The sequence below is a fragment of the Corvus hawaiiensis genome, chromosome 14 (genome assembly GCF_020740725.1).
Source record: "Corvus hawaiiensis isolate bCorHaw1 chromosome 14, bCorHaw1.pri.cur, whole genome shotgun sequence".
Classification (NCBI taxonomy): domain Eukaryota; kingdom Metazoa; phylum Chordata; class Aves; order Passeriformes; family Corvidae; genus Corvus; species Corvus hawaiiensis.
The window spans coordinates 6,162,280-6,178,553 of record NC_063226.1 but is presented as its reverse complement, the minus strand read 5'-3'; the positions used below and the strand labels follow the sequence as shown (position 1 = coordinate 6,178,553).

At 56.7% G+C, this 16,274-nt stretch overlaps 1 protein-coding gene across 1 annotated transcript; it reads left to right on the top strand.

Annotated features, from left to right (window-relative positions):
- The first annotated feature begins 11,239 nt into the window (after window positions 1-11,239).
- On the top strand, window positions 11,240-13,788 carry LOC125332992 (protein disconnected-like). The gene is made up of 2 exons (XM_048318403.1): window positions 11,240-11,700; window positions 12,905-13,788. Exons 1-2 carry the CDS (start codon window positions 11,418-11,420, stop codon window positions 13,153-13,155), a joined length of 534 nt encoding a protein of 177 aa, XP_048174360.1. The 5' UTR covers window positions 11,240-11,417; the 3' UTR covers window positions 13,156-13,788.
- Window positions 13,789-16,274: the final 2,486 nt, after the last annotated feature.

Below are 16,274 nucleotides of genomic sequence, written 5' to 3'. Positions count from 1 at the left end.
CGGTTCCAGATGGGAAGTGGTTCCTCGCCTTCCCAGCGACCCAAAAAACTGAGGACCCTTTCAGCCCCGCGCACCCCCAGCAGGGGAGGGGCCGAACCTGAGAACTTTGAAGTCGTAATTGGGCTGGGCTAATGCAAAGCATGACCCGCTGCCGTGGGGGAGCTGAGCGGATTCCTGCTCCGCCCGGTGGGAAATCCACGGGAATGATCCTTCCCAAAGCAGAACCATGTGGGGGGGAGCACACGGGTGACACCAGCGGCTCCCCCGTGCAGGCACACGGATGAATCCCTCAAAAACCCCCAGCCCGAGGAGCCCCAGGGCAGCACGTGGGTACAGCTGGCCTCGGGGCCACCAAGGTGCTCACAGCGGCAGGAGGGGGACAAGAGCTTTAAACACGGGGAGGAGGAGTTGATTTAGGGGGGTTCTTTACACGTTCTTTTTTTGTTGTCCAAACACAGATTTCCTCAGGAAACAAGGGACGGGACAGGAGGAAATGGCCTCAAGTTGCCCCAGGAGAGGTTCAGGTTGGATATTGGGAAAACTTCTTCATGGAAGGGGTGGTCAGGCATTGGAACAGGCTGCCCAGGGCAGTGGTGAGTCCCCATCCCTGGGGAGGTTTCAGAGCTGTGTGGATGTGGCACCTGGGGACATTTGTGATGGGTTTGGCTGTGCTGGGGGAACAGTCTGCGAGGGCTTTTCCAACCTCAGCAATTCTGTGATTCCATGATTCTATTTAAGGACACAAGACACAACACCTGGGTGGGAGGTCATGGCCACCACTGATGTTTTTCAGGGATGCAAACAGATCTGTCCCAACAGCTGAGGAAAAGGTGGATTTTGGCAGGATGTACCCGGCAAGCTCAGCCTCACACCCCTCCCTCAAAGTTCAGATCTTGTTCCAAATCCATCCCAAATCAGATGTCGTTGTGGAGCTGAGGTTTGCCCTATTGCTGAGACCAGCAATCCCACAGGTGTCATTGTCACCCAGCCTGGAATCCTCATGGGAAGGTTTGGCATCCTCACAGGAAGGTTTGGATCCCTGTGGCCAGGGGTCATCCAACCACCCCAGCACAGCAGGGAGAGCGTTCCCCTTTTTATCTCATGTCTCTCTCCTGTCTCTCTTGCTCCTTTACCTTCCCATGGCATTCCCGACTTTGCCCTTTGGCTGCTCCGTGGTCTCCAGCTCTGCATCCACACCTGGCCAGGGCTGAGCTGTCCCCGTGTCCCACTGCTCTTGGGTTGGGGTTCTGATTTCTGTCTCCTGCCCTTCTGCCTTGGCTGAGTCCTGGCCTATCTCTCCTCAGGTTAATCAGTGGATTAACTGCAGCTCTCCCTCCCTCTCTCCTAAATCCTTATCCTTCATCACATATCTAGGAAACAAAACAGACCAGGTATTTTTCCATGGAGGCAGCCAAACTCTTCTCTCCTCTCAGCCAGCCTCTCCCACACCTTCCTCGGGGCCTTTCTGCCTCCGGGGACCCCTCTGCCTCCCCACTGCCCTGCCTGCTGTAGGGATTCCAGCAGGGATGTCCTCCTGGGCACACCTGCAGGGATGTCCCAGGGCATGGAAAGGTCAGGACAGGGCTCAGAACAGTCACCTGGGTACCACCTCATTTTGCCTCAGCTGCCCATTCCCTGACTGCCCTCCCTCTTCCTCTGGGATTCTTGGTCATTCCCTGTCCCTGAGCTCCTCCTGCCCAGGGAGCACTGCACACTCTGGACATCGCCCTCCCACCCTCATCCTCCTTCTGCTCCCAAAGTGCCATCACTGTCCTGTTATCCCTTCACTCCTTCCCACTGGTCTCCCTCAGTTCTGGGGGCAGCTCATCCCCCCCACTGAATATCCCCTTCCTCGGGCTCCAACACTCAGCTCTGCCCCGGGAATGACCCTGGGATCCGGAATCTCTCTGGCTGGTGGGATCAGTCAGAGCCATCCATCTCCCGGCACAAGAGAGGGAGGAGCAGACAGGAGCTGGGACACACCTGAAGGTTTAAGACCCATCATATTTTCTGCTTTAATCAGCAGCTCCCAGTGCTGACTGAGGGTGAGATAAACTCTGTCAGCCCTTCTGCAGGTGGGAAACTGGAGTCTCGGAATGAAAAATGGAGCCAGGGTAGAAATGTGTCAGGATCCCAGGAAATACCACTTCCTTGGACAGCAGTGCTGTGGAGGGAGCAAATGCTTCTCATGGACTCCATCCAAATGCCCCTGGTGCTGATGAGCTCTTCCAAAGGGTTGGGGACCTTGCAGTTGCATGGATGGATGGATGGATGGATGGATGGGGTTTTTATATTGGAAGGGAGGGGAGGGCTGTGCCGGTCCCCCTTTCAATAGCATGGGCTGGGAAGCTCCTGGTGCTGGGACAGTGCTTCCGGTTCTCCCACGGAACCCAGCAGCTCCCGCACTGCCAGACACCCCCCTCACTCAGCTGAGCAGGTGACAGCAATGCTTTGGGGACATCAGTCCCCTCTGCCTCCTCTGGGCACCCCTTTGGGCTGGGCTGGCCCTACGCCTCCCTCCTGTCCCACCTCGGGGTTCTCCTTCCCAGCCTGGAGAGTTCCAGTTCCTCCTGTCTGTGGATTAGAACCACACAGATGGAGAGGGCACTGGAGCAGCAAATCCCATCAGAGGGGGAAGATCATCCCAGGGAACCTCCTCGGGAGGTCGAGGCAGTGGAGACCCAGGGGGAACCTGCACCCAGGAGCGGGATGGGGAGGGAAGAACCCAGGCTTCCCTACCCCACCTGGGCGAGGGGAGCCTCGGTGCAGCCGAGCTGTGGGGAGGCACAGGCTGGCCCCTCTCCCGCTGGGAAGCTGTGGGTGCCAGGCACAGGGGTGGGATGGCTCAGCAGCTCCCGGGGCTGCAGTGGTGGGAGCTGGCGGTAAGGGACGTTTGGGCTGCCTGCCAGCGCTGCATCAGCACCCGAAAACTGCGGCCCCTGGGGCCTTGTGGGTTTGGAGGCTTCTCCTCTGATGTGGGGCAGCCCCAGAGCCCCCTCCCACCCCACGGAGCATCCCAGCCATGGAGGGGAGCGGGCGAGGGGGGATCCGAGCCAGGCTGAGCCAGGGAGAGGGGGCGTCATGTGTAAAAGTGATTCCGGCAGCTCACGGCTCTGACCCAACTTTTCAGCTCAACCTCTCCTGCCAAGGCAGCGATTCCAGAGCTGCAGCTCCTGATAAAACCTAAAACCATTGCCCATAAATTGTATTAAATAAACAGCAGCTGCAGATCAAGGTATATCCATCAAGGGCTTCCTCTTTTTTTTATGAATGGCTGAGGACTAGGAGATGCCGTTTGCCAATAGTCTGTCAGCGGAGCCTGCATTTAAAATCAATTTGGTAATTACAACTCTGACTCGGAGCCACAAATCAAAAAGGAAACTTCAGCCCTTCAGGATGTTTTGGCCCATTAGGGAGCTGGTAATTACGCACCCCAGCCGGGCATTAATTTAAGGCCCCGGTGGAAAAGCGCTGGTGTGAATTTGAGACAGGAAGCTGGCTGTGAGGAATTTCCAAGGTTGGAGTTGTGCTGTCAGTCTGTTTACAGCCACCTCCCTGGACATGCTGGAAATCTGAGGGAACACTTGCTGAACCCGCCGTCGCCATTGTGTCGGTTTATTTTTCCTGGGGAAAGAGGCTGCTCTTCTGTCGGCGAGGGATAAATGAGGAAAATATCTGGGCCCTGTGTTTACACAGAATCTGCAGTGTTTGCACGGGGCTGCTCCCGGGGCACGGGAGCGCCGGGGCGATGGGCGGGGGATGTGCACAGGGACGGGTCCGGGTGTGCCGATGGAGAGGGCTCCGGCAGCACCAGGCCAGGGAACGGGTTTCAGTGACTGCGACTGCCAAGCACCCCTGTTCCCTCCCCTGGGACATGTGAGGAAGAGCTGGGGCTGAGCAGGGACCTGTGACTGCCAAGCACCCCTGTGCCCTCCCCTGGGACATGTGAGGAAGAGCTGGGGCTGAGCCTTTGTCCCTGCAGGGCATCCCCGGCCACTCCCATTTCCCAGGGGAGCAAGAGGGTCCCTCCAGCCACCCCAGCCCAGCTCAGCCCTGCAGAGCCAGGTCTGGCTGTTCCTGTGAAACTGGACAAGGTTCAGGAGCTGCAAATGTTATTAATGGTCATAAACCACTCCGATTCCTTGGAATATCCCGTTACTGGTTGTCTCCGGGTTCTCCCGCAGGCTGCTCCCACGGCCCCTCGTGTCCGGGCGCTCCAAAGGATCAGGTCTCCATCAGGAGCGCTGCAGAGAGAGCTGAGCCCCAGGGAGCAGCAGGAGGGTAAGGCTGGGTTTGGGATACTGGGGAAGGAGAAGCTCCTGGCAATCCTGGCCCAGCCGGGTCTGCCTGTTCCAGCCTGGTGGGGGCTGCCAGGCTCCATCCCATGGGATGAACTGGGACTCTCCTGTGACCTGTGCTGAGCGAGGGGCCCCAGCACCCCGGGAAAGGCTCAAAGATGTGACAATTCATGGACATCACAGGGTCAGAAAGGCTCTGCTGGCTTGCTGCCCCTCAATCCCTCTCCACAGAATGTGCAGAAGTGCAGCCAGCTCCGGCCGATTCAAGGGCTTCACTGGGAACGACAGAGCTGCTGGGTGGAAAGAACACCAATCAGTGGGAATTTCTCATTCTGGATTGACATTTTTTAATTTCCAACCTCTAAACACCCAGCAGAGCTGTGCCACAGGTCCCTGCAGCTCCATGTCCCTTTGGAAAACACCCTGGAGCAGGACAGAGCTATTTTCTATTAGGAACAACTCAGTGCGTGGTATTTCCTGGGACGGACCCCACGTCCCCCAGACAAAACACAAACACCATGGAAATACCTATTGGAAGCAGAGAGTCGGATTTATTCCAGGCCTTGTGCTGAATGGCAGTTCCTGCATTCCCTTTAAATCCATCCAGTGACAGGGGCAGGGGGAAAGAGGCTGAGCTGTGAGCAAGGCAAGGGAAGGGGAAGGGAGGGAATTCTGCTCTCTCTCCTTGTCATCTGTCCTCAACCCCCTGAAGGAGGAGACAGAGGGGTCCTGGGCTGGGAGAGGCTGGGCAGGGACAGGGCTTGGGGGGCAGCACTGGGGATGGATGCAGGGAACGGGGCTGGGAATGCAGGGGATGGAGATAAGGAGGCAAAGAATGGGAAGGTGGGGATGGGAAAGCAGGGAATGGGGATGGGGCTGCAGGGGATGGGGATGACAGCTCAGAGGATGAGGATTCAGGGGATGAGGATGTCGGGGATGGAGATTCAGGGAATGCAGGGAATGGGGGTGGGAATGTAGGAGATGGGGATGCAGGGAATGCAGGGGATGTGGATAGGGAAGCTGGGGACTGGGACTGTCTCCCGTTCCTCTGGAGCCAGGCTGAGCTGCCTGGGAGAAGGGTGAGGAAGGTTTGTGTTGGGGGTGGGGGCCAAGAGGAAGCAGCCATTAAACTGCTCCCTGCGCAGCTCCTGCCACCCCGGCAGGCGCAGGCCCCACGTGCAGAACAAAGCTTTGCATTTGCAAATCAATAAAAATAAACGTGGAGCGAGGACGCAGGAATATTTTACCATAAATCTCCATAAAACCTCGGCAGTGCTGAACGTGCCGGCAGCTCCGGAGCCTCTGCCCGGCTCTGAGCAGGTGCTGGGGATGGTGGGTGATGCCCCACAGATCCCACCAGGCCAGGGAGGGGACGGGAATGGGGGGAGCCTGCCAAACCCCATCTCTGCCCCAAAAGAGGCACCACAAGTGGGTGGTTCTTGGCTGTCGTCATCTGAATCCCAGAATTTTTCCACAGTGCAAAATGTGGTGCCATAAGTGAGGGAATGATCAGGGAAAACACTCTGGTCTCTCCCAGAGCATTTCCAGCTGGGCATCCCCCTCCTTGCTGGGCTCAGCACCTTTCCTGCATGGAATGGTGCTCCCTGGATGCCAGCGAGGGATGTTGGGTCAGAAACGGAGCTTCTCTTTGCTGGGAAATTCCAACATTTCCCATTTTTCTTGGTTCAGTTTCATTTTTAATCCCACAGCAGGACCAGAAACCCCCTTGAGACAGTTTGGAAAATAGAACACTCAGCACAGGTTTCTGTTTCTTGCCTTGAAAAGGATGAGACCCCAGCAGAGAACATTGGGACAGCTGAACCCAAGGCTTCCGTTTCCAACCTAAAGAGCTTGGGAATGGTCCTGTTAAAACCCCAGCTATCAGGGTATTCCCAGAGAACATTCCCATATCCAGCTTTTTGCCAAACACCAACCCTGTTGCTGATGTCATTTGTCCTCACCCCCAGTTCACTGCTGGGAAACTGAGGCACAGCACCGTCAGCTCCTTCTGTGGCTCCAGATCACACCCCTGGGCTGAGGGCCAGGCAGGGACACTGGGATCTGGGCAGGGATACTGGGATCTGGGCAGGGATACTGGGATCAGTGCTGGAGGAGAAGGAGTGGCCTTGAGACCTGCTGGGACATTCCCTGTGCTGGGCTGACACTCACTCACTGCTCTCCCTGCTGCGCTCCCATTAATTGCCCCTCCTCTCCGTCTTCCTCCTTAATGGGGACATCTGGTAGGGGAACTTTAATTAGGGGGTTTTACAGCAAAACTGCCCCCAGACAGGCACCCTCCAACGTCACAGCAGAGATGTCCCCAAGGTGGCATCTTCACCAGCATTCCCTGGACACCCCACAGAGACTGGAGATGCCCGGGGGGACTCAGGCTGGGGCTGGGCTGGGCAGAGCTCGGCCCTTCCCACATCCCCGGGACCCCAGTTCCTGCCTCCCTCCCGGCAGAGAGACACAACCCCCCGGAAAAAGCAGCAAGCGAAACTCCGAACCTTTTAATCAGGCTCCTTCCTCAGTGCTCCTCCACTTTTTGGCTGGAAATGACCCAAGAGGGAATTGAAACATTTTGTTTCATTTTGAGCAAAGCGTTTTGTTTGATCTGAAGCAGCACGGGCTTGGGGAGAAGGAGAAGGGGTCACTCCAGCAGCCAGGAAACAGGTCCTGGCAGCTCCGATCCACTCAGTTCTGTCCCTGGGTCTTCTGCTGGGGCTGGGAGGCAGCAGGAGAGTCAAAGAGTGGGGGATGCCCACCTGGAGCATCCCAGGGCATCCAGGGATGCCCACCTGGAGCATCCCAGGACGAGGTGAGGAGCTGCTCTGCTCCAGGAAGGATGCACAGCTCTTCTTCTGGCTGACCCCTGTGCTCAGTTTTGGGGTTTTCTGGGCTCGGTGGGATTTGTCCTTAGGTAAGAGGGGCCCAAGCAGGATCCTCCAGCGCTGGGTGAGGTGACTTCACCCGCAGTGTCCCCATGTGTGCCCCCGGGCTCTGCTGCCAGGCTGGAGCTGTGCTTGGCAGACCCAGGGACGGGTCAGGAAGGACACCACAGCCTCGTGTCCCAGTGAGCTCAGCTGCTCTCCCTCTTCCCGGAGCTCCTGTGTCCCCACATCTCTGTGCCCTCTGAGCAGGGTGGTCCTGCAACCCTGCTGGGCTGGGGGCTGGGTGGGTGCTTGAGGCTGGGAGGGTTCTGGGGTCTCTGTGGGGGCCGGGTGAGTGCTGGGATCCCTGTGGGTGCTGGGTGGATTCTGGGGTCCCTGTGGGTGCTGGGTGAGTGTTGGGATCCCTGAGGGTGCTGGGTGGATTCTGGGGTCCCTGTGGGTGCTGGGTAAGTGTTGGGATCCCTGTGGGTGCTGGGTGGATTCTGGGGTCCCTGTGGGTGCTGGGTGAGTGTTGGGATCCCTGTGGGTGCTGGGTGGATTCTGGGGTCCCTGTGGGTGCTGGGTGAGTGCTGGGATCCCTGTGGGTGCTGGGGTCCCTGTGGGTGCTGGGTGAGTGTTGGGGTCCCTGTGGGGGCCAGGTGGGTGCTGAGTGAGTGCAGGGGTCCCTGTGGGGGCCCGGTGGGTGCTGGGGGCCGGGTGAGAGCAGCCACAGCCCTCCCTCCTCTCCCGCTGGGCCCAGGGCCAGGCATCTGTGAGTGATGGGCAGCAGAGCCTTTATCAGCCCAACTTTGTCCTCTCTTCCGGCCCAGGAATTGCTCATGAGCTATTTGTGAAGTTTTTGACTTTAATTGTTATCCTAAATTATTCATCAAATCATTTCAATAGCCAGCTCTCGGGCCAGATTCCATTTTCTAGGAGCTGTTTCCGGGCCTGCTCCTGGCAGGGAACTCACGGCTGAGCAGCCACGGAAAGGGAATGCAAACAGGGATGTGAAACACAGGGAAACAACTCTGGGAAACATGGAGGGAGCTGTCAGACTGAGCTGCTGCATGCTCGGGCAGTGCCCAGCCCGCGTGGCCACCCTGCCCAGCACCGCCCAGCCCTTCCCAGCATCTCCCAACACATCCCAGCCCCATCACTGTGGCCAGTGGATCAAAGCAGGTCCCTCCCTTCAGGCACCAGGAGCCAGAGAACTGGGGCTGGAACCAGGTGAGCTCCAAGATCCCGCACCAGCCCGGACCATTCCACTCCATTCTGCTGGAGTCCAAACCCACCCGAGGTCCCATGGGCACAAACTCAGGCCGTGGCCGTGACAGAGCCAAGGTGAGACTGGGGAGGAGGCCAAGGACTGACCCCGTCTGCTCCTGGGATAATTTATCTCCCAAAGCCAGCTCAGGTTTCCTGGCTTCAGCGCCGCTCTTGAAATTTATGGGTTGAGAAAGTTCTTGGAGCCCAAATCCCTCGCCCTGTCACCTCTTCAACCTTATGTTTATCAAGACACGAGTTCCTCTTCCTCCCACCCTTTGTTTCAGCTCTTGGAGCACAGAGCTCAGCCCTGGCGCTGCCTGGGCTGTGGGAAGGTGGGATAAATCCTCCCTGTACCCTCCTTGTCCCCACTCCTCTCTTTTTGTCCCCATTTTCCTTGTTCTGCTGTGACATCCTTCTCTTTCCAGCTCCACATTCCCTGCTGCTTCCCTGCTTTCTGTTTCACTCTCTTGTCTTGGCAAAATCGGCATCTTTGAGCCTGGGAGTTGCCACGGCGACAGGAAAATCGTGGTGACATTGGGGCGGGTTCTGGATTGATGTCCTGCACATCACCCATCAGCACCCGGGATGTTCCAAGGCTCTCGGGGCAGGGAGTGGCGACGGGGAGTGACAGGTTCAAGGAGGGCATCCCCCGCCATAGGAGAGGAGTTTCTTCCTGCTCCGTTTGTTATTGTTTTCTCTGGGAAAAAATACGTCCAGGTTTCTTTGAAAAGAGTTTCAGTGTCTCACGGATTTTCAGTCACCTGTGAAGTAAGAAGCAATTTAGTGGGATCAGCAGGGAACCTTCCAGGCTTGAGCAGCAGGAAACAGAGGAGGGCAGCAAGGTCCCTGCTGGGAGAGGAGGCGGTTTCAGGACTTGGATGAGGGTTGCAGGGAATGTCCAAGCCCCAGCATGAGGGGAGCCCAGGTGAGGGGGTGAAAGATGCTCAAGTGCCAGGGATTTATGAAGGAGGCTTATAAAAATGCTGGAAGTAATGAAAGGAGAGAAGAATGACCAGGAGAACAGAGCAGTTTATTCCAGGAGGAGCACCATGGCTGCGGAGGAAAGAGAGGAGGAAATCTGAGAGAGTTCAATAAAACCATGGACAATCGAGACGAGGTGAATTAGAAGAAAATATTCCCATTGTCTCGGAACACAACCCTCCTCCAGGACATCCCATAAAGTGATGCAGCAGCAGATTTCAATCAGATCAGAGGAAGTCTTTTATCACAGGGCCCAGATGCCGAGGACAAGGCCCCCATCCCAGGATGGCAGCGTGAGAAGGGCTCCTGCAAACAGGGATCCTGAAAAACCCCTGGCTTGGGAAATCCCTGGATCTGGCAGCTGCCAGGGGCTGAAAGACTCCCAGGGAAGGGGGTGGTTGGGCACACCCCTCTCCTGATGCTGCACCCTAGCAAACATCACCGGCTGCTGCTGCCGAGGAGACACCTCTGGCCCAGGTGTGTGAGGCCAGTGAGCCATCAGAAAAAAGAGGAAGGACAAACAAAATCCAACCCCAAATGCCAACAGCTTTGCCAAACCACGGGAGAGCTGCTCAGTAACTCCAGGAGACTGAGCACACTCACTCTGGGACACGTCCCTGCTGCTCAGCCAGGAATGAGCGGGGAAAGAGGCAGCCTGAATTCTCTCCTTTCCCAGAGAAGGGGAAGGAAACAAGACCCAGGAGGATGGGTCTGGAAAGGGAAAGACACATCTGCCATGGATGGTTTTGCTCCAGCTGGGCTCACAGCAGCCTCTTGCAGAGGACACACCAGGCAGTTCTCAGCAGTTATTAAAATCCGATAAAAATCCCCTCCCGTTAATTCTGCTGGCTGAAAGCTCCAGATCGATGCACAGAGCTGGCCCTGCTTATTTATTTATCTATCCCCAGCGTGGTCCTGGCTGCACAACGATGGAAATCAGGATGTGCCAGGGGAGGAGAAGCTTTTGGGGGGAAGAGGCAGCTTGGGATGCAGAGCAGGCAGTGGGGAGCATCCCAGTGACACAGAGCTGGACCATCCCTCTCGTCAGGTTCAGGCTCCCTCCAGGGACCGGTTTGTTCCTCGTGTGGTCCCAATGGAATTTGTGCTTGGGAGAACACGGAACACTTCACCACAGCCGGGTCGGTTTCCCAGCCCAGCCTGTCCCCAAATGCCACCTCCCTCTTGTTCTCCCTGCACCCAGCCACCACCGTCCCGAGCCACGGCCACACATCCCAGACGGATGCACGGAGCCAGCCACACTCAGCTCCTTCCCACGCAGTTTCAGAGCTGCTCTGCTGGAGTTTCCCGAGCTTTATTTAGCTCTGCCAGGCTGCTTTTGTGGAGTTGAGTAATTGCTGTTTGTTTATCGTGGATTGGGTGTCGATAGCTGGGTCACACGCCGCGTGCTCCCGCTCCAAAGGAGCCGTCTGATCCATTCAATTAAAATTTCTCCTGATGCTTTAATCGTTTCAGGAATTTCTCCTTCTGAGGGAGGTCTCTTGTTCCTTTAGGAGTGCAGACCTGCGAAGGAGGTGGATGGGGCTCAGGCCACGCCACCAAAATCAGCAAAACTCAGTCCTGCACCCCTGATCTTGTTGGCCCTTGAGGAAGTGACTGTGGGGAACTGGGTGGTGGTGCCGGGTCCATGGCTGGACTTGATGATTTCAGAGCTCTTTATATGATTCCAGGATTCTATGATTCTGCACAGTCCCATCCAGTCCAGCCTGGAAACCCCTGGATCCCCTCAAAGGTTGGACTTGATGATCTTTGAGGTCTTTTTCAACCAAAATGATTCTGTAATATTCTGTAATATTCCCACCCTGGAGGAATTCAAGCAAACCCTGCTGGTGATAGGAAAAGCAAAGAGTGCTTCAGCAGAGCCAGGACTCGGAGATGGGAAAAGCCCTTTCCTCAAGGCAGCTCACCCGACACCACCCCGACATCGCCTGCTCCACGGCCGGAGCCAACAATAACTCCATCGGATAAACCTCAGCTCCTGATGGCTAAAGCAGCATCTGAGCTGAGCTTGGGAAGTGGCGAAATGAGGGATGAGTCCATCAGGGACCAGGTTTGGAAAAAAGAGAAGGAAAACTCATTCTGCAGCCATTCGGTGGAGGGAGCAGCTGTCCCTGCGCTCCGAGGCAGCCGAGCACCAGCTCCACTCGCTGGCACATCCCGCCTGCTCCAGTCACTCATTCCAGCCTTTCCCACTGACAAGGCTGTGGAACAGATTGCTGTCACCAGCTCGGAGCTGAATGCGGGGGGAGTCATGCGGGGAGCAGGTTGGGAAAGAAAAAGCCATCAAAAAATCCGTGTAAACCAAAAAAAGCCTTTCCCTCAGCCAGGGCCCGGCGGATGGGCTCTGGGTGCGGGTGAGCTCTGGCTCTGGGTGGGCTCTGGGCGTGAGTGGGCTCTGGGTGTGGGTGATCTCTGGGTGTGGATGGGCTCTGGGTGTGGATGGGCTCTGGGTGCAGATGGGCTCTGGGTGCAGATGGGATCTGGGTGCAGGTGAGCTCTGGGTGCAGGTGAGCTCTGGGTGTGGGTGGGCTCTGGGTGTGGATGGGCTCCGGGTGCGGGTGAGCTCTGGTGCAGATGGGATCTGGGTGTGGGTGATCTCTAGGTGTGGGTGGGCTCCAGATGTGGGTGAGCTCCGGGTGTGGGTGGGCTCTGGGTGCGGGTGGGCTCTGGGTGCGGGTGATCTCTGGGTGCGGGTGGGCTCTGGGTGTGGGTGATCTCTACGTGTGGGTGATCTCTGGGTGTGGGTGGGCTCTGGGTGCGGGTGATCTCTGGGTGTGGGTGGGCTCTGGGTGTGGGTGATCTCTGGGTGCGGGTGATCTCTGGGTGCGGGTGGGCTCTGGGTGTGGGTGATCTCTACGTGTGGATGGGCTCTGGGTGTGGGTGATCTCTGGGTGTGGGTGGGCTCTGGGTGTGGGTGATCTCTGGGTGCGGGTGATCTCTGGGTGTGGGTCGGCTCTGGGTGCGGGTGATCTTTGGGTGTGGGTGATCTCTGGGTGTGGGTGGGCTCTGGGTGCGGGTGATCTCTGGGTGCGGGTGGGCTCTGGGTGCGGGTGATCTCTGGGTGTGGGTGGGCTCTGGGTGTGGGTGATCTCTACGTGTGGGTGGGCTCTGGGTGTGGGTGATCTCTGGGTGTGGGTGATCTCTGGGTGTGGGTGGGCTCTGGGTGTGGGTGATCTCTGGGTGCGGGTGATCTCTGGGTGCGGGCGATCTCTGGGTGCGGGTGGGCTCTGGGTGTGGGTGGGCTCTGGGTGTGGATTGGCTCAGGGTGCGGGTGGGCTCAGGGTGCCAGTGTGTGGAGGGCACGGGCAGGATGGGGAGCAGACGGATGCTGAGCAGAGGCTCCGGCAGGGCCGATGGGTGCCTGGCAGAGTCTCCAGCACCAGCCTGGCTGAGCAGCAGCCAAAGCTTTGCCAGCCCAAGTTCGGGTCCCGCTGGGCAGCTGTGACACCTCCCCTTGTGCCCACACAGAGGGACCAGATCCCAGCAGGGCAGCAGTGGGACAAGGCAGGAACTGCCTGTATCCATGTGAGGAGCACAGGGAAAACCATGACCACCATGACTGTGACCACCATGACCATGACCATGACTGTGTCCAAGACCATGTCCACATCCACACTGGCCACGTCCACATTGGCCACCACCATGACCACCACGACCACCACCACACCATGCAGAGCCCAGCTGCACTGAGATCCAGCTTCTACCAGCTGGGAACTTAACTAGGTCCATTAATTAAGCTCATTGTGCCACCTTCTCATCAGGCCAGCATGGGGGATGTTGGGGGGACTGTGGGGCAGGACCCCGTCCCTCAGCTTCCAGGGGTGCTGCGGAACCTCCCCGGTCCCAGCAGTGCCCCAGGCAGTTCAGGATGGGGGACTCTTGTGAAGGACCCTTCCCAAATCCCTAGAAAGGGATGCTCCATGCTCATCCCAGTCCCTGCAGCTCATCCACATGGTTCTTGTATCCATTTATCCCAGGAAAACCAGGCCCAGCACCTTGACTTCCCCCACACTGCCCGGTTCCTACACGACAGCCTGGGTTTTGTTTACACTCAGACTACTTCGCTCTTTTTTCTCTCTGAAATCTGGGCCATTTATTTGAAATAAACCCAGTGATTTAACATGGGAACGAAATCCCAACCCCTGTGGCATCGAGTTTCAAAACATTTGGGCTATTTGAACATTTCTGTCACTTCCAGCAGGGTAGGAACTGCTGGAATTTAACTCACACTCACAAATGGGTTTATTTCTCTCGTTGTGTGTTTCCGGGTAAATTTGGTATCGGGGAAATAAAACCTGTCAAGCTTGATCTGACACTCTCCAATCCCAAAATTCCTCTGGGGTTGGCTGGGTGGGCACGCACCACGTCCACAGGGAGAGGAGGACTCCGGCTGCAATCCTGGGCTGGTGGTAGCATCTCTGCTCCCAGCTGGCACAGCTCAGCATTCCTGGCATGAGGGTGCCAGGATGAATAACCCCAGCTCAGCATTCCTGGGATGAAGGTGCCAGGATGACCAACCCCACGGCACAGCCGGCAGCCCAATGCCCTCATTCCAGGGAAGCTGTGAGTGTTTATCTCCTGTGGCACCTTCCCTTGGAGGTAGCTTTAATGCAACACCGTGTTCGGATTTGGGATTGATGGAAAGGTCAGCTGGATCAGTGGTGATTAGCTGGAAAGGACCTACAGAGCCCGCTGTTTGCTCTGGATTAATGATCCAGCTGCTGAGCCAAGATTCCCTTGAACCACTTGAGGAATGAAAGGACAAACAGCCGGCGCTGGGATTAGAGCTGGAATCCCGACACCTGCCGGAATCCCGACACCTGCGGGAAGGCAGCGGTGCCAGGCTGGCCTGTGGTGGGGTGACTGGGATCCATCTGCCAGCAGGAAAAGAGGGAAGAGGGAGCAAAGGGGAGCTGAGCACAGGAAGGAAAAGTGGGAACAAGGCCCAACAAAACCCTGCTGCTGGAGGGGAGGCAGCGATGGGATTGGGAATTCTGACATTCCTCTGGAGAGCTAAAACACCTCCCAGGGGTGATTTTAATGTGGAGCATCTGAGGAACAGCTTAAGTGGCCTCAAGCTGCACAGGAGGAGGTTTAGGTTGGATTTGGGAACCTTTTCTCCACAGAAAGTGTTGCAAAGCTTTGGACCAGGCTGCCCTGGGCAGTGGTGGGATCACCAGCCCTGGAAGTGTCAAAAACCCCAGGAATGTGGCGCTGGAGGACACGGGTTAGTGATGATCATGTGCTGCTGGGGTCATGGTTGAACTTGATGATCTTAAAGATCTTTTCCAACATGAGTGATTCCATGAATCTATAAATCCACTTTCCCAGGCTTGTGGCTGACACCCATCCCTTGCGCTGGACGTGGAGCACTGTGGGATTTGGGATGGACAGGGACATCCTGGGGTCCTGCAGGGCTGAGCTCCCAGGGCAGTCCCAGCTTCATTCCTTAAACTCAGTGGGGGTGCAGGGGCTGCCTGGCTGGGTTTGAACAATTCCCAGGCAGCCCCATCCTCCTGGAGCTCAGGGATAGGAGATCAGTAATTCATCCTGAGCACAGGCTGAGGATTCTCCCAAACCCACCAGTGGGATTTCAGCTGTCACCCAAACATCAGCTGTGGCATCTTCCCACCTCTCCTTTCAGATTTCCTTCAAAAGCTTCATTTAGATCGAAAATGATATTTTCAGCGTGTTAATTAAGTCCTAATTGCTGATTAGAAACATATTTACTGAGGCCTACCAGCTATGGAACAAGTGACGTCTTACTACTCCCTCCTTCCCGGGATTCAGACCTGCGGAGAGGCTGCTCCAGTGAGGAACTGGCGTGTGGCTGATGTGCAGGCAGCAGGCACGGAGGAGCCGCTCTCCCAAATGGGAGCAGACAGCTCGTTATGTTAATGAGATGCCGGCTGATGATGAGGAACACATTGATAAGGTTTGGGACTGATAGGGATCTCCTGTGCTCAGTAGCTGTGAAACCTCAATCAATGTGTTTCTCATCAGCAGCCGACATCCCCTGCACATAAATAACATTCCCGACGTGGAGAAGAGCCTCGCTTCCCAGAAGTTAATAAGGAATCCCAGCTCCCCACCTCCCGTTCCCGGCCCTGCCGCAGCGGGAACCCCAGGATGGGGCTTTGCTGCTCTCCTGCCGCCCACGTTGGTTCTCCGGAGCCCCCACGGAGACCTGGGCCTGCTCCAGGGGCATCCAGAGGAGAGCTCTGGGCCACTTGGGTTCCCTGAGTTCTGTACTCCATGAACCCTAAGTGGTTGTTTCGAGGTCTGAGCGCCCCAAGGCTCTCAGGACAGTCTCCCTGGAGGATGTCCCTCTCTCCTGACTTCCAGCAGTGCCTATCTGAGGTTTTCCATGCTGGAGAAGCCAGGGTGCCTGGGTGGCTGAGGGATGGGGAGCTGGTGGCTCTTCCACCTCTCAAGCTGTTCTCTGCCACTCAGTGTCCTCAGCCTGGACAGGCACTGATTTCTCCTGGAAATCCCTCATCTTCCCTCACCAGTTTTCCAAACTTCAAAGCCTCCCATCTGCCTCCATTACCATCAATCCCCCACCTTTCCTGCCAGCTGTTTCCTCTCCCTGGGGGTTTCTGCTCACCTCTGACCGTCATCAAAAACATGTATAAATAGATGGACATTTGACCAAAATTACTGCCTTAAGAAAGAGCAGCTTTTTGGCTGATTCATAAATTTTGATTAAAGAATTTCCTGGTTTCATTCTCACTCCTCCACCTGGTTCTTCCTCAGCAGCCTCGGGGCCGTCAGCCTTTCCCCACAAACAAAGATTCCCCTTCGTTAACGAGAAACCTCATTTAGCCTCATCAAATGC